The sequence below is a fragment of the Pan troglodytes genome, chromosome 5 (genome assembly GCF_028858775.2).
Source record: "Pan troglodytes isolate AG18354 chromosome 5, NHGRI_mPanTro3-v2.0_pri, whole genome shotgun sequence".
NCBI lineage: Eukaryota > Metazoa > Chordata > Mammalia > Primates > Hominidae > Pan > Pan troglodytes.
The window spans coordinates 39,296,769-39,312,938 of record NC_072403.2 but is presented as its reverse complement, the minus strand read 5'-3'; the positions used below and the strand labels follow the sequence as shown (position 1 = coordinate 39,312,938).

At 55.3% G+C, this 16,170-nt stretch overlaps 3 protein-coding genes across 35 annotated transcripts in view; 1 reads left to right on the top strand and 2 right to left on the bottom strand.

Moving 5' to 3' along the window:
• Positions 1-8,395, bottom strand: part of SYNGAP1 (synaptic Ras GTPase activating protein 1) — a 35,739-nt gene extending 27,344 nt beyond the window's left edge. For 13 of the 17 annotated variants that reach the window (XR_010157974.1, XR_680748.3, XR_010157976.1 and 10 more), the window contains exons 1-3: positions 6,033-6,188; positions 2,759-2,880; positions 449-554 (exon numbers count right to left, since the gene is read on the bottom strand). Coding sequence is in view for 13 of the 17 variants with exons in the window: in XM_063812891.1 (XP_063668961.1) it covers positions 449-554; positions 2,759-2,880; positions 6,033-6,099 (295 nt within the window). In the remaining 4 variants the exon portion in view is untranslated. Of the gene's footprint in view, positions 1-448; positions 555-2,758; positions 2,881-3,459; positions 3,480-6,032; positions 6,302-7,977 lie in introns of those variants that run through there. The other 4 variants (XM_063812888.1, XM_009451031.4, XM_009451033.4 and 1 more) reach the window with 4 other exon arrangements.
• On the top strand, positions 8,164-9,810 carry CUTA (cutA divalent cation tolerance homolog). Of its 5 annotated transcripts, none has more exons than XM_001171068.5 (6): positions 8,164-8,273; positions 8,665-8,879; positions 9,050-9,109; positions 9,218-9,263; positions 9,391-9,440; positions 9,580-9,810. In XM_001171068.5, exons 1-6 carry the CDS (start codon positions 8,175-8,177, stop codon positions 9,704-9,706), a joined length of 597 nt encoding a protein of 198 aa, XP_001171068.1. In that variant the 5' UTR covers positions 8,164-8,174; the 3' UTR covers positions 9,707-9,810. The 5 variants fall into 5 exon arrangements, with proteins under 5 accessions (XP_001171068.1, XP_063668968.1, XP_001171110.1 ...); XM_063812898.1 differs by having other exon boundaries at positions 8,223-8,273; positions 8,544-8,879; XM_001171110.4 differs by having other exon boundaries at positions 8,264-8,401.
• Positions 9,811-9,914: 104 nt separating this feature from the next.
• Positions 9,915-15,782, bottom strand: PHF1 (PHD finger protein 1). Of its 13 annotated transcripts, none has more exons than XR_010157482.1 (15): positions 15,132-15,782; positions 13,932-14,106; positions 13,765-13,846; positions 13,560-13,655; positions 13,057-13,157; positions 12,796-12,944; positions 12,522-12,617; positions 12,244-12,312; positions 11,987-12,110; positions 11,809-11,876; positions 11,524-11,628; positions 11,209-11,387; positions 11,024-11,118; positions 10,683-10,763; positions 9,915-10,543 (listed from the first exon to the last, which is right to left on the bottom strand). XR_010157482.1 is itself a non-coding variant. In XM_016954748.3 (15 exons), the coding sequence occupies exons 1-15, from the start codon at positions 15,673-15,675 to the stop codon at positions 10,255-10,257; spliced, it is 1,932 nt and encodes a 643-aa protein (XP_016810237.2). In that variant the 5' UTR covers positions 15,676-15,692; the 3' UTR covers positions 9,915-10,254.
• Positions 15,783-16,170: the final 388 nt, after the last annotated feature.

Genomic DNA, 16,170 nt, shown 5'->3' with positions numbered 1-16,170 from the left:
CTCAAGGACTGAAGGTCCGGAAGAAGAATCAGGAGCATAGGGGTGGGGAAGAGGTCTGGGGGGAGGGCAGGAACTAGGTCATTCTTTCCAAGATCCCAGACCAGGGGCTGGGAGGGGCAGGGGCAGGAACACACGGACTGGAAGCTAAAGATCTAAGGAGACTATTTTTACAAGCACCAGGAAAATAGTCAAACTTCACTGCTGGAGAGGAGAAAGGGAGCGAAGCCGAGCGAGGACCCACAGGGGCCTCTCACCCACAGCCCCTGTCCCGCTCCACCTTCCAGAGGAGGGCGCCATCTCCCCTCGGGAAGCAAGACTTTGTCTCCGCCTTCTCCCGCCCCCGGCCAGCTCCCGCCGCTCCCCGACGCCCCCGCCCCGCCATCCCGGTCCATCTTCAGCCCTCTCCCCGCGCCTGTCCGGGTCATGAGAGCCCGCTCGGCCGCCGTACCATGCTCGCCGTGGGGCCGCCCCTCCACCGGCACGGAGACTGTGCGTCTCAGCAGTTTGTTGCGACTGGACTCGCTCCTCCGGTCCCGGATCAGTAGGGGGTGTATCTAGGGGAGGTGGGGGTGTGTCAGACCTCCCTGGCCCACGCCGCCCCTCCCCTCCCCTCCCTCTTCCCCCCTCCGCCTCCTCCCAGGAAGGGCGGGCCTCCCTTTCCCCCTAAGCCTGCCCACTTTTTCTGCCCCGGCCCCTCCATACTTGGTGACTGGATCTCTCCCTTCTCTCCCCCAGTCTCTCTCTCTCATTCTTTGCCGTCCCACCCTCTTTTCTCCCTCCATTTGTCTTGAAACACCTTCCCGAGAATTCTCCCAAACCCTACTCAGCTCTTCTGCAACTCCTCAGAAGTTAGCTACTTCCTGAATCCAGTTTTCCCTTGACCTTCAGTTCCTCCATTCTCCCTGCTTTCCTCCCAACCTCCCACCTCCCTTACCCCCTTCTCTCCCTCCGAGCCTGTCACGGGGGTAGCAGAAGCTGCATTTATAATCAGGATCCACAGCTTGTCTCCCTCCCACGGCCCGGCTTGCGGCCAGACTGGGACCCAACCTCCCCTCCCGCCAGAGGGCCTGGTCACCTTCCCCCACCTTTCATCTCCTTCCATCACCCGACCCAGCATCTCTCAGTTCCCTTCTTCCCCTCAGCCATCACCTTTCCCTAAGCTTCACACCCAACTCCCCCTGTCCACCTCCATCCCTACCTCCATACACCTCCACCCCTGCAGTCTCCTCCACCTCTACAAAGAGCCACAGGAACAGACCCCTCACTATCCCCCAGCCCCAGTTCCACCACCCATCCAATTCCAACTCCCTGCGTCTGTTCAGGCTGCTCATTTTCCCAATTCCATCTACTCCCCCTCCCACACACACGCCCTTCCTGCTCCAGACCGGCCATTCCTATTGCCCCTCAGCTTGCTGGCCACTGGTCCCTTCAGTCTGTCCCTATCTCTGTCATTCCTTCATTACCCCAATCCATTGTCTTCCCTCTTCATCCCTATAACAGTCCCCACTCTTGGTTCCAGTTTCCCCCATTTCTCCTACAGACTCCAAACCTTGATCTAGGGGTTTGACCACAGTCACTCAAATGTCTCCCAATGGTGTCCAAAACTTAGACTCCCCAAGCCACCTCTCCTTTCAAAGTCACCATATCCTCTCCTTAACACCTCTACTTTACTCTGTGGCCTGGAAGCTGTCTACCCAGCCATCTCTCCACACTCTCACCTGCCCCCATAGGTCCCTTGACACTCTAGTTAGCCCTGACTCAAATTCTAACCCTTCCTCATCACACCATTCCCAATAACTTTCAGGGTCCATCTCTCACCACGTTTGGTTTTCCAGGCTACCCTACCATTTTTTAAAGCTTGTCCCCCAAATCACCCCCATTCCCTGACCCACACTTGTGGGGCACCATTCCAGTTTTCATCCTCTATTTCCTCCAATGGACACTCCTGCTGACCCAGCTCCCAAATCAGAACCCACACTTCCCTGGCTCTCAGATCTCCATACCTGGCCACCACCTCCCATAAGAGGCCTCTGTCCGTTTCATCTCCTTTACTCTGGCTAGTCCCTGCCCCTACTCCACTCGTACTCCTTTAGATAACTCCACATACTCCCAGTTCCCCTCCCTTATATTCCTTCCTGATGTCCAACCAGTCCCTTGCAGAAGCCCTCTCAGTGTCTCTCTAAACCTTGATCTCAATCACTCTCCCAGTCTTCACCCCATCATGCCAAGATCCACTGACCTCAGTCTTCTTTCCCAGTATCCTCCAGCTACCTAAAACCTCCTCTATCCCCTGCCTTTTCTCTGGGTCCTGCAATTTCTCTTCTTGCACTCTGCCCCCTGATGGAGAAAGGACTGGGAGTCTTGCTCAGTGGGCAAAGCAGAGAGGGGTCCTGAGGATTGCTTTGGTTGGGAGGGCTTTCCATGTCTTCACCCCTTCTCCAAACCCTTCAGTTCCCCTTCCCCATTCTAACCTATCCTACAATATGGACAGTGTGAAAACAGGAGCCCCCCCACCCCCGAAATCTTCAGAACCACATCTCCTCCCCAACACAGCTCATAACCCTCAAAGACTCCCTGCCCAAGATGAGAGAATGACTACCCCTCTTGTCACACTCCAACCCAAGTCTCAATGGCCACCCTCCTGCCATTTGCAAATGTTTCTTCTTTGTCTGCCTTCTTTGTGTCTCTCTCCCCTTCACTAATGAGGACTCTCCCCATTCTCCCACATGCGTTTTCCCAGCCTTCTCACCACACTCACCTCGTCCTCATCCAGCATGAGCAGCTGGTTCCCCGAGATGATGCAGAACCGAGGGTTCCAACCAGGACGATCATACGGGGAATGAACGTATTGGGTTCGGTGCATAGAGGGTCCCCGTACATCTGGAGGACAGAGACACACAGAAACAGTAAGGGAGGCTCTATGCATTTGGAAGCAGAGGCCTAAAATGGCAAGAAGAGAGTCCACAAAGTGAGAAGGGGACCCCACCAGCCTTCAGGAGATCACAGTTGAAAGTGAGACACCTGGCAACTCTAAAGGAACACAAGACAAGCATTTATACAAAGGGGAAAAGAGGAGAGGATCACATCACAGAAGGCTCTGGAGACTTGGGGGAAGAAATGCAGAGGTTCAGGGATGGGAATTATATGACAGAGAAGGTACACGTTTGGGGGCAGAGAAAGATGAAGGAGCTCTCCATCTACTTCAGGAAAATAAGGTAGAGGTGCTGCAAAATTGGCAGGAGAAAAACAGAGAAGTTGGTGTCAGATATCTGGGTAGAGGAAGGCATCCAAATAGCTGCAGAAGACAAGGACTTGGAAGGTGGCACCACCCCTCTATAAAAGAGTATGAGGAAAGCTACATGGCTGTGGGAAAGAAGGATGGGGTGTATGTGTAGGAACATTGGGATCATGAGATTCTGAGGGCTAAATATCTAGAAAAGAAGAAGTCGGGGAGCTTACCTGTTCACAGTCAGAGACATGAGAGGGCCTCCCCTCCCAACTCTTCCCTCCTCTGTGCCCTCCTCCCCTAGTTCAACCCTGCTCATCCTTTAGGGAAAGTTCTGGTTCTTCTGGTGGTAAGGAGAAGATGGCTTTTGTCAGCATCTGGCTGTGGAGGCCCCAGGGCAGAATGTGGGAAATATGCCCTTGTTTGGACAAGTAGAGACCAAATTTATCTCTTCTCCCATTCAGTGCCCAGAGATTCAACACTGCCCCCACCACCTCACCCCACCTAGTCTCAGTGGACAGGATGGAAGCCACTCCATAGGTCAGGAGCCTTCCCAAGGCACAGTGAGGAGCTTGAGGAAGAAAGATGTCAGGGGGAAAGAATGGAATATCCAGGCCTGGTGGCACAGAGGGGCCTCCAAAGACAAGAGCTGGAGATGGGAACAAAACTTTGAGAAGAGAGAACAGTAGACCAAGTGTCGCCTATGGCTGAGATGAACCCAGGGTCCTCCTTCCCCAGCTCTGTTGTTCTTGCCATGCCGCTCTCCCTGCAAACTGCCTCTCCTTTAAACCCCAATGCCACACAGGCCCTATTGAAGTAAGAGAGATGTCACATTGGCGACAGCAAAGAGCTAGAAATTAGGCTTAAGGTATCAGATTTTAGATGGAAAAAAGATCAAACTCTGTCACCTTTATGGGATAACCATGAGTATATTGCAGGAGAACTGGTCTTTGAGCTTCATTCCAACAGAATGCACTCAGTAGCAGAGTTTTGCAAATTCAGCCCTTTTCTGTCTATAAATATGTCTCTCAAATTTACCCAACCTCCAGATCACAGTGAGCGATGAACCCTCAGAATGTCCACCATTTAGAAACCACATACTTTGAAACTCTATCTCAACCCATCTCAGAGACTAACTAATGTTCTCTAGATACAGAGATCACCAATACCTAGCCTCTGAAACTACAGACATTGCAGGCAACATGCCCACCGCACTTAGACACTTGGTATACCCAGAGGAGAAATCTGTCGATATACATAGCATTTGGGGAAAGGGCTGGTTCAGGCTGCAGCCAAGGGAGGCAGGTTAGACTTCAGAGGGCATCTTTCTCCTGGCAGCAGGGAACTTAGGAACAACTCTAGAAACACACACACACACACAAAAATACTGTCTGGACTTGGTGAAGAATGATTCTGGGAGGCAGATGCAAGAGGCAGAGCAACATGGCTGAGAAACGGGAAATTTTTACTAGGATGAGAAATCCCTCAAGGGCTGAGATGGGGATCCCTTGTTCTAATCATCAAAACCTGTGTCTTTGTACCCCAAATCTCCAACACCCCAATAAGTAGAGGAGACAAGAAAAGAGAAATGATAATAAGAGTTGAGGTATTAAGGGAAAGTGGGTAGGCACAGACTTGTGGTGACAAGGAATGGTCTGGGAGACAAATAATAGGAGTAGATAGAAAAGGAGGCAGAAATGATGGTAAATGCCCAGGGGCAAGGGAATACACCTGAAGGGCTCGACTGGACATGTGTCAGAGCAAAGGAGGCAGACCTAATGCGGGGGCTATGACAAGGGGTCAAGACGGACTAGTAAAGAAGCGATAGAGATATAAGGGAGCGACCACATAGAAAAGAGATAAGAGAGAGGCAATGAACACCAGAGAGGGGACTGATATAGGGGAAGGACAGAAGGGGGACTCATATAAGGAACGGACACCATATGGGGGGAAAGATATAGGTGATGGACAGCAGAGGAGGGAGGGGGAATGGAAATAAGGATTGGAGGGGTGGGGGAAGGGGGTAAAAGTGATGAAGTGAAGACAGCATTAAGACCCCAGAGGTTACATTTTACTGGTCAAGAGCCTTTGAGAGGGTCAGAGTCTGGGGCAGGATCCTAACCTGTCCCCTACTCCCATCATTTAATCTTACTTGTACTGCCACCCCCCCAAGCACACATAATTTGGCCCTCCCCCTGCCCTGGTCTCCCCTCCCCCACCATTCCCTCTCTCTTCTCTCTTCCCTCCATCTGGACCCTCCATCCCCCCACCCCCCACTGCCTCCCTCTCTCTCCATCTGGCCCCTTCTCTCCCTCCATCCTCCTCTCTTTTTCCGCCCCTTACCATACTCTGAGTCCCCCACCAAATTCTCCCCCCACATCTTCTTGGCTTCTCTTTTCACCCCTATGTTTTCATTTCTCCTTCCTAGCCCCTCTCCCAAGACTCTGTCCCTCTATTTCCTTGATGTTTTCCTCATCACTCAGCTCCCACCCCCAAATTATTTCTGCAGCTTTTTCCCCAACCCAATCCTTCTACCTTCCCACCCCTTTCTGGCGCTTTCTTTCCCCTTCATCATTTTCCCTTCAGCCCCCTTTCAAGGCCCATTTCCTGGCCCCTCCATCCCTTATCTACCCCTATCCCTCTGGCCTCCAATCCCTCCTTCCCGGTTGCTCCCACCCCTGCCTTCCCGGTCCTCCCCTCTCCCTCCATTTCAGCCGCTCCCTTCCCTCGGCCCCGACTCTCCCCCGCCCCCTGCCCCTCCCCCTGTTGCCCCCCATATGGCCCTCCCCCTCCCCCCACCACGTACCTCTGAAGGGGGCATAGGACATCGCGGGGATGCTCCCCCGATGGATGGAGGCTCGAGACCTGCTCATCAGGCCTGGGGGGAGGGGGCGGGGGGACGGGGGAGAAAGAAGAGAGAAAGAGGGGGAGAAAGAGGGGGAGAAGGAGGAGGAGGTGGAGGAGGAGGAGGAGAGAGGAGGAGAGAGGAGCAGAGAGAAGCAGAGAGGAGGAGAGAGGAGGAGGAGGAGGAGAATAAGAGCCAACGGCAGCAGCGGCAGCCGAGAGAGAGGGGGGGCGGGGGAGCGAGCGAGAGCGAAGAGAGCAGGAGGAGGAGGAGGAGGGAGAGACTCTGCAGCCCCCACCCCTACTCCGGGAGGCCCAGATTGTGAGAGAGAGAGAGACCCCTGACTCAAAAACACACCAGAGAGAGACAGAGGTCCTAAAGATGCAGACCCCAGACCCTGAGACAGAGAGACCCTAGACCCACAGAGAAAGATACTTCACCACCCCCTACTGTGGGTTAATTTGAGACACAGGCCCAAAATCTAAAGGAAAAGAGACTCCTGATTTGAGGAAAAAACGACCCCAGATCCCCCAGAGAGAGAAGCCCATATCAAAATCTGAAAATCCAGTCTAAAAAGGGTTCTCCATACCTACAGACATCTTAGACTCCAGACCCTGAGATGATGATTTCAGGGACCAGGACCTGAGACCTAGACTCAGAAGAAAATGAGGCCCAGATTCAGAAAGAGCCAGATGTAGAATTAGAGCTTAGAGAACTCAGACCTAGAAAGAGACCCCAGACTCAGATCTCAGAGACTGATAACTTAGAGACAGAGACACTCCTGACTTAAGGGGAGATAGAGACTTCAGCTGGTCCGGAGATGGACAACTCAGAGACCCAAAATTCATGAAGAAGACTTCGAAAGACCTCAGAGTGCGACCACAGACCCTGAAACATAGAAACCCCCCAAACCAGAAGCATAAAAGGAAACTCAATCCTAAGAAAGATCTCCACACAAATACTGAAAGACCCCTCCGAAATCTATCTCAGAGACAAACTCCAAACTCAAAGACAGAGATCTCAGGGAACCTCCCCTCCCCACTTCCCTGCCCTAGAACCTCGGAGAGGTATAACCCTGACGTCAGCCTGGGAAACTCCGAGGCATCCCCACCACCAGACCAATGACCTCAGACCTTGAAGGGAGGGGAAATATTGGGTGGGGGCAGTGGCAAGAGCTTTTTTCTCTGCACCTCCTCCCACCTCTCTGCCTCTCATTGGCCCCTCTCTCCATTTTTGGGTCACAGGATGTGCTTGGGCCCCAGGGAAGTTATGTAGGGCAGGTCCTGGCTCCTCGGGGGATGGGTTAGGGAAAGGAGACCCGAGGCTGAGAGGTGGACCAATCCTGGGGAGTGGAATAGGCAGGGAAGAGGGGACAGAAGGACCATCACCACTGTCCCCATCCTGCAGCCCTCGTTCTCCTTCCCTCTGATTCAGTAGTCTGTCTCAAGCTTTGGGTTTTCAATTAAGATGGCTAGGCCCCATTTTCACCATCCTCTACCACAGGGTCTCGCTCTGTTTTAAAATGCTTCTTTCCTCACCTAGCTATTGTCTTGCCATGCCCGTGCCTGCCTAATCACTCCCTGCTACCCAGGGACAGCGGGCTTCTAGATCACCGTTGTTCATTCCCAAACCCAGGCATATCTCTGCCCAACTAAAAGGGCAGGGGGCGCTCTCTTAACCCCTGAGGTTGGGGTGAAAGGTCCTTCTCAGACCTTCCCACTCCTTAAGACCTCGGAAACAGTGAAGGGGAGGTCACTAGGCACATTGTGGGGTTTAAGGATGATTCCCCACTCCAGAGCCTGACGCATCGACTCTGCGGGGTCTCTGGCCCCCCTTTCCTGGAACCAGCTCTCGCCTCACGTGGCCTGCGAGGCTGGCCTGTGATTGGCCACTTGGCGTCACTCACTGAGTGCCGCCGCCGAAGAGGACCGGCCCCCTCACGTGACAGTGGAACGCCGCAGCGGCTCTCCTCAGCCAGCAAGTGGCAGTTTCGGGTTCACACGGAAACGGGCGTGCCATTTCCGCGCACGTCTGCAGATGCGGTAGTCGATTGGTCAAGTCTCCCATGGCTCCTCCCTCATCAGGAGGCGGGCAAACCGCGCCATGATAGGGCCGGGATTGGCTGGCTCTGGAGGCGCGGGTGGTCCTTCTTCTACTGTCACATGGTGCGCGCTGTTTTCTAATCACGTGGCTGCCACCAAGGTAAGAAGAGGCCGCTCTTCCTGGGGTTGTTTCTCCGTGTGACGTGTGGCCTTTGAGATCAACTCTCCTGTACCAGCGTAGGCCGCATGAGTGGGGGGCGGGCTCCCGCGGTCCTGCTCGGCGGAGTGGTGAGTGACCGGCCCCGCCCCGCCCCTTCCGGTCCTCGAAGCCTCGACCGCTACCCGCACCCCAAATCCCAGAGGTTGGCCCCCTGAGGTGTGAGTGAAATGAGCTTTTGCTTTATTTTCCAAGTTTCTCTTTCACCTTCAGGGGCATTCTTCGGGGGTGCATCAGAGGGAGGGCAGAGCCTGAGGATCTAAGCGAAGGCTTCCCCGGGTGTAATTTCCTGGGCTGTTTGTGAGGAGAGATCGAATTCGCCTCCTGCTCTCAGGCCTCTCTGCTCCTGTCTTTTGTTTGGATGCCGGCGCTGCTGCCTGTGGCCTCCCGCCTTTTGTTGCTACCCCGAGTCCTGCTGACCATGGCCTCTGGAAGCCCTCCGACCCAGCCCTCGCCGGCCTCGGATTCCGGCTCTGGCTACGTTCCGGGCTCGGTCTCTGCAGCCTTTGTTACTTGCCCCAACGAGAAGGTCGCCAGGGAGATCGCCAGGTAGGGACCTCGATGTGCAGCGAGAAAGGATGATCATGAAGGGAGAGTTGGGGGTGGGGCAGAAGAGTGCTGCTTTCTCCTTTCTCCAGCTCTGGAAGCCTGTCTCTGGGCTGCCAGTACAAAAACTGGGGTCATGGGGTACTCTGAATGGGACTGTCTCTTCACTCCAGGGCCGTGGTGGAGAAGCGCCTAGCAGCCTGCGTCAACCTCATCCCTCAGATTACATCCATGTGAGTCATAGGAGTTGGGGGGTTAACCTAACTGTAGGAGCTGACTGGGAACCTCTTTCTTGGGGGAAATTCTTTGCTCCCCACAACTCTCCCCCTCTGACCTTTCAGCTATGAGTGGAAAGGGAAGATCGAGGAAGACAGTGAGGTGCTGATGGTGAGAAACATTTCCCCCACCCAACAAAATATCCCCAATCCCTGACCCCTTTAGCCCTTACCCCTCTTCTGAGAAACTGAACTCAATCCCACTCCTTGATTCAACCATGTTTATCTTTGTCCCTTAGATGATTAAAACCCAAAGTTCCTTGGTCCCAGCTTTGACAGATTTTGTTCGGTGAGAACTTTGAGATGGATGGGGTAAGGGTGTGTACTGTGTGGGTGTGACTTGCTGGGCAGTCTAGGGCTTGCGTGTAAGGGAGTGGGTTCCTTTGGGTAAATGTTTGAGTGATCCCCTTCCCCCACCCATTTTGTAGTTCTGTGCACCCTTACGAAGTGGCCGAGGTAATTGCATTGCCTGTGGAACAGGGGAACTTTCCGTACCTGCAGTGGGTGCGCCAGGTCACAGAGACAGTTTCTGACTCTATCACAGTCCTGCCATGATGAGCCCTGTTCCTGCTCATCATGAAGATCCCCGCGATACTTCAACGCCTTCTGACTTCCAAGTGATGACTGGGCCCCCAATAAATCCTGTCTTTGGGTCTCTGCCTTTTGCCTGTTTTTTGTCATGTATGCAAATTTGTTGGGAGAATATAAGTGCTTGTAGTCCCTGTATTCTCCACATCTTTCAGAATGACTCAGAGCTGCTAGATTTGTTTATTTCTCTTTATTTCAATCATACAGAGTCCGGGATCCCTTATCATCCTCCCTCCTCAGTCTCTGCCCTCAGGGGTTAAATAATTTTAAAAAATATTTAAAAAGCTGTAACAAAATAACATCAAAGGAAATGGGAAGGATGGGAGGGGTCAGGAATCATGAAGGAGGGTAGAGAAGAGAGCCTCTTCCCCACCCCCCACTCTTGGATTCCAGCCTGGGCAGTAGGGAGAACTACCCCCATCTCTCCAGGTACATCCCAGCTGTAGGTGAGGTCAGAGGTCAGGGTATGAAAGTGCCGGTGTGTGTGAATGGGGAGCTGGGCAGAGGCAGGCTGTTCAGAAGATGCCCCCTCCTCCCCACTCAACCAGGTACTGCACAGAGCCATCAGGCCGTACTCTCCGAGCAAGGACCCGGACAGGGTCCCCTCGGGACAGGTAACCAACCCCACCTCGGACTCCTCCCCCAGTCCCAGGAGACAAACTACGGCACAGGGGAGAAGTGGGTGCTGAGCGTCTAGGAAGACCTGGGGATGGGGATGAGACTGAGGAAGATGAGGCAGTCATCGAGTGGGGGGCACTTTTAGGGATGTCTGTGGGGAAACCAATGTGAAGTTCCAGGGGTGACCTAGGGAGAGAAGGCAATTGTAAGAAATGGGCAGAAATGGAGAGCACATGTGAATCAGAGAAACAGCGTTAGAGACTAAGAGCCTTGAGCACATAGAGGGGAAGAGGAGCATCACTGGTAGTAGAAGACAGAATCTCACCTGTCTGGGGGTTCACCGTCCCCAGAGGTCCCTGCGGTGCTGGCAGAAGGGTGGAAGGAAGCAAACATCCGGATGGGGCTGCTGGGGTTGGAGTGGGGAAAGTCAGGACCTGAAGCAGGGGAACAGGACCTTCTCCCCCGGGGAAGTGCAGAGCTCAAACACGACCCCCAAGGGACTCCCTTCCCCAGAATACTGGCTACCAGACACTAGTTCTAGAAGTCGGTCTAGGCCAAGAAGTGGGTAGCCAAGGGGGAGAGGGAAAAGAATTCTGGGTGATAAAGTCCAGAAGATGTGAATAATTGGGAGCATATTTTGTGGGGGAGGGGCAGAGGAGCACTGACCTGGGCAGGCAGCGGGCATCTGTGGGCCGGAAGTTGTAGCCGCTGCTGCCCTGGTAACTCTGGTTAGGGCTGGGGGATGGTGGAGACACTGAGGCCTAGAAGAGGGGGCAAAGGACTGAGAGATAATCCTTGACTCCTTCCCACACCCCACCATTTGCTCCATAGGGTTCCCCCTGCTCCAGTACCTGCAGTGCCCTCTGTAGATGAGCCCGCTCCCTGTGCTCCTGGGGCTCGGGCTGATTGCGCACTGCTGAGGGTGGCCCCAGCTCCTCCACTTTCCCCTTCTGCCTCCTCCTCAGGGGCTCTGGTTCCGGCCTCCGGCGCTTCCCCAGGGGACGTGAGACCCCTCCCCCAGGGCCCTGCCCTGAAGGGAAGCTGTAAGAGGCCTCCTTATCCCCCCAGCCCCCTCCCGGACACCCCCAAGACCTCCCCATCTCTATACATATACCCCCCAGGACTAACACCCTGAGAATTTCCCCCATCCCCCCTGGACCAGTGACCTGGTGAGTGCTCCATCTCCAGTAGGGGGCTCCACAGGGGGAGGCATCCGAGCATGGAGACCAAACAAACATTTCCTCTTCTTAATCTCTCTCCCTGAAATGAAACTGGGGCAAGAAGAGAAATGATATAGGGTCAGTGCTGTAAAGAACTGTTCCTCCTTACGCCATTCCTCAATCCTTTTCAGTCACAGTCTTCCAGGTGGGTTGCAAGCCCCTCCCCTTCCAGGCTTCCACTCTCCATCTCTTTCCAAGCCTCATCCTTGCCTCCTCTTCCCTCCAACTCACCGGTCCTTGTGGCTGTTGAGAGCAGAGAGGAGCTTGGAAGAACGTTCTCCTTTGGGGGTGTCTGAAAGCTGGGAGAAATGAAGAAAAATGGGGCCAGGGGAGCAGTGATTTCTTCTCTTCCCCTTTCCACTACATCTCCCTGTCCCATCCCAACCCCCAAAACTGCACTACCCCTTACCTCCCCCAGGAGCAAACTGTCCCAATTCTCAGAAGTGAAGGGGAGGATCTCACGATCAAAATCAAAGTATTTCTTCTTACAGCAAACACTGAGGTGATACAGGACAAGATGGGCCACATCCACCCTGGAAAAACAAAGTTTTCAAGACCACAGAGGCATTTTAAGAGCCAGGGGAGTCCTGAGGTGGGAGGTTGGGGCATATAGAGTGAAATACTGGGGTGTGGAGTTACACTGAGGTCATGCCCAATCCAGCTCACCAGCGAAGCTGTAGTCTCCGGACTTTCTCAGGGCCCCCGCGACACACACAGCATTCAAATTCATAGAACCTGGACATGTGCAAGAGGGAGCAAACACACTTACACAGGAAAACTATGCCATCCCCTGGAAGACTCACAAGCAAGGACGGGGCGAACAGGTGAGGTAACGCTGCAGAGGTTGGGAAGAGACTGGAGTGGAGAAGGGCGTGGGAGAACTGAGGGTGGAACACAAAGAAAGAGGGCATCCTTGGTTCCTAGAGAGTCTGCCTTGGTCTCACCTGTCCCCATAGAGGAGGGGCTTGCTCAGACACTGGGTGCAGGCCTCATGGAACCACTGCAGGCAGCTCCGGCACTGCAGCATTTTCAGGTTCCACCTGAGGGGGAACACAGGACTTCTGGCCTCCAGAAACCCCCTTCCCCATAACTGTCCCAAACCCTAAACTTACCTCCCATCCCCCTGAGTGCTACCCTCATCCTGTTCTTTTTCCTTCATTTCCTGGGATCCACCACCACATCATTCATTCCACAGTCTGCTCCCCTCTCATTACTCACTCCCCAGGGCCACCACAGTAACAGTAACTCTGCTGTCGGTTGCTCAGATGTCCAGCATCCCAGTCCAGCCCCTTCAGTCCATATGGCAGAGAGAGCTTCATACCCAGCATGGCCCGGGCATAGGGGCCCTTCTTCAGGGCACCTCCCCTCTGCAGAGACAGGACAGGTGGGTGGCTTCAGAGGGGTGGGGAGAGGAAAAGGCTTGGGAGAGGCTGTGGATGCGAGGCTCCCACAGGAAGGGTAACAGGGAAGTGCCTTTACCTTGGTGGCGATCGCAAAGACACACTGGCGGCATACCCAGGATGTGCCCTCTCCCTCTCCAGGGGCTGGAGCCCTGGGAACATGGCAGTCCTGGTGATAAGCTGGAGTGATAATAGTAGACCACTTATTGCATACCTGTGTGTGCTTGGTATTGGGACAGGAATAGTCTTTACCCATCTCATTTAATCCCTGACCATGGTCTTGATGAGGGGGTGCATTATCCTTATTTTACAAGTCAGGGAACTGAGGATCCTAGAGGTTAAGGGACTTGTCCGAGGTCATATGGTTAGAAAAGGATGCATTTAAACCATCTTCTGCCTGCAAAGGTTATACCACCCCTTTCCATGGCTGCTTCTCCCTGGGCTGAAAGCGGATGAGGACTAAGATAGGGCTAAGCAGCCTGGCCAGAGCAGTGGCTTGGGGACTAAGGCCAGGACAGGTGACATAGGGACCATCCTGGAGGGAAGAGCAAGCTGGACCATTCAGGTGACCTGCCCTCTCACCATGGCGACACTTCTCACAGCTGACCAGCCGGTTCCCAGGGACCACAGTCTCAGAGCGACAGACACAACAGAGGAGTTCCTCTCCAGGGAGGGCAGCTGTGAGAGAACACAGTGTCACGGGGCCTGCCTTTAAAGTCTCTTTCTGCCCCTCTAGGCCAGGTTTGTTTTCCATGGGATGTGCAATCTCAGGTCTCTAGAGTCTTACCAGGGCTAATGTCTTTCCATAGAACCAGAAACTGCGAATCATCCTCAAACTGGACCAGACACACCTCCCTAACACTGTCCACCTGGAATGGGTGAGCAAACAGGATGAAATGGGAACCAGAATTAGATAAGGGAACTAGGAAGAAGATCAGAGGTAGAAGGTCTTACCTTTTTGATGGTACCCAAGTATAGCAGCCCATCAGTCCATCTGGCCAGCACATCTTGACCCTCCCAAAGCCGAGGCCTGGGGCCAGAGGTGGGAGCAGGAGAAGCTGGGTCCCAAAGTGAGGAGGCACCAGAGCGGCTCAGCCGGGGGGGCTGCGCCATTGCATCCTGGGGGGGCCTAGCCAGAAAAGAAATGGGGAGGAGAAGGTTATGAATGCTGAGAAACCTTCCCCATTTTCTTTTTCTTTTTTTTTTTTTTCTGAGATGGAGTTTTGCTCTGTCGCCCAGGCCAGAGTGCAGTGGCACAATCTTGGCTCACTGCAACCTCCACCTCCCGGGTTCAGGCAATTCTCCTGCCTCAGTCTCCCAAGTAAGTGGGATTACAGGCGCATGCCACCATGCCTGGCTAATTTTTGTATTTTTAGTAGAGATGAGGTGTTGGCCATGTTGGCCAAACTGGTCTCGAACTCCTGACCTCATGATCCACCCACCTCAGCTTCCCAAAGTGCTGGGATTACAGGCGTGAGCCACCGGGCCCGGCCAGCCTCCCAATTTTCTTTGCCTATTTTGCCATCAAGAATGAAGTATCTGTGCCCCCATCTCCAAATCCCTGAGACACCTTGATAGGAAACCACTGGGCACCCATCACCAGCTTTTTGAGTCCTCTTCCAACTCTAGTGACTGGCTCTCCTCTCGGTAACAGCCCTCCCCCCGACCCCAAACCTAGTTGCTAGTTTCCCAGCTTCCAGAGCTCTCCTGGGATATTATATACTGGCCTTGAAATTTTAGGAGAAATTATGGTTGTAGAAGCAAAGGCTACTCAGTTTAGAGATATCATAATTAGGGTGTCCTGTTGCCCAGAGATGTGTTTGGGGACCTTTTCTGGAGATGTTTTCCAGAGCAGAAACGGCTGTCTCCCCAGGCCTGCGTGTCTCATTAAGAACAATCATCCTGGTGCCAGGTTATGTCAGGTCACCCTCAAATTCGGGGCTCCCTGCCCCCGGGTTAGACAACTTCTCTGAGTGCCCCGGGAGGGGGGCGTGTCCCAGTCCCGGTCTCTACTCCCCAGGACGGCAAGTCCGAGAAGGGACTTGTGTCGGCCCAGCCCGGACCCGAGGCCAAGGCGGCGAGGCTCTCCCGCCCGCGCCCCGCGCCGACCCCCGGCTCCCTGCCCCCCACCAGCGCCTCCTGCCGCCTCCTTACCGGTGACAGCTGGGGCCGCCGGGAGCCGGGCAGGGGCAGACGTAGGAGACCTAGGCGAGTCCCCCGCGCGGAGAGGGCACGTCCGGGCGTGGGGGGGCGTGCAGGCGGAGGCCGGGGGGTCCCCAGGCCCAGCCCCTCCGTCCCGGCGGCTCTGGGGCGTATGACGCAGCAGCCAAAGCAGCGGCAGCGGCAGGAGGAGGAGGCGGCGGGGGGGAGGGAGGGAGGGAGGGGAGGGACGGACCGGTTGGGGGGGAGGGTGGTGGGAGGGGAGGACTGGGGGAAAGGAGGAGCCGGAGGGGGGGGCGGGCACCACCTCACCCCACCTCCCTCACCTCCAACAGGCCTGGAGGGCGCCGAGGAAGAGGCTGGCCCTCCGCGGCTTGGGGAGCGAAGAGTCGGACCCGGTGGGAGAGGGAATCCCCTCAGCCCCTTCCTCCGACCTGAGATTCGCCCTTGGGGCACGAGGGAATCCCCCCTCCCGGCAGCACGCCTCCGGCCTGGTCCCCCGCCCCATGCCACATCCGTTAGCTGCCCCACCCCCCATGGTCACTCCAAGTCCCGCCCCCGGCCCCAGTTCACAGCCCCGCCCTCCATTCACCCTTCTCGATGCCCCCACCACGCCCTCCTCCCTCGCGCGCCCCGCCCTCCACTCGCTGTTAGCCCCAGCCCCGCCCTCCCCGTGGCGAGTCGCGCCCCACCCACCGCCCTTTTGCGCACGCGTGTCCCCTCCTGCGCGCGGCACCTGGGAGGACTGAGCCCCTCCTTCACCGGGCGGCGGCCGTCGGCGGTTGGCGCGAGGGAGTCGGCGGGCGTGCGCGCCGCTTCCCGGGGACGTCCCGCCCCGTGCTTCCAGGGCTGGCGCAGACGAAGGGGGCGAGGACCCGAGGCGGTGACGCCACCGAGAGCCAGCCAATGGGCAGCGAGCGGGCAGAGCACCAGCCGTTCGAACGGAAAGGCAGGGAAAGGGCGGGAGGAAAGAGCCAGCAGTTTGGGAGCGCGCGCTAGCCCCGCCTCTGGACTCTGGGGTCCGGTCCCCATT

What these genes read in the sequence shown, in the direction of transcription:
- CUTA (XM_001171068.5), top strand. Translation starts at nt 8,175, where the DNA reads ATGATAGGGCCGGGATTGGCTGGCTCTGGAGGCGCGGGTGGTCCTTCT. An exon ending in GTCGCCAGGGAGATCGCCAG is followed by an intron (nt 8,880 to 9,049) that starts GTAGGGACCTCG and finishes TCTTCACTCCAG; the next exon opens with GGCCGTGGTGGAGAAGCGCC. An exon ending in GCTTTGACAGATTTTGTTCG is followed by an intron (nt 9,441 to 9,579) that starts GTGAGAACTTTG and finishes CCCATTTTGTAG; the next exon opens with TTCTGTGCACCCTTACGAAG.
- PHF1 (XM_016954748.3), bottom strand. Translation starts at nt 15,675, where the DNA reads ATGGGGGGTGGGGCAGCTAACGGATGTGGCATGGGGCGGGGGACCAGG. An exon ending in GCCCTCCAGGCCTGTTGGAG is followed by an intron (nt 14,107 to 15,463) that starts GTGAGGGAGGTG and finishes TTTTCTGGCTAG; the next exon opens with GCCCCCCCAGGATGCAATGG. An exon ending in GATGCCCGCTGCCTGCCCAG is followed by an intron (nt 10,764 to 11,023) that starts GTCAGTGCTCCT and finishes CTCCAACCCCAG; the next exon opens with CAGCCCCATCCGGATGTTTG.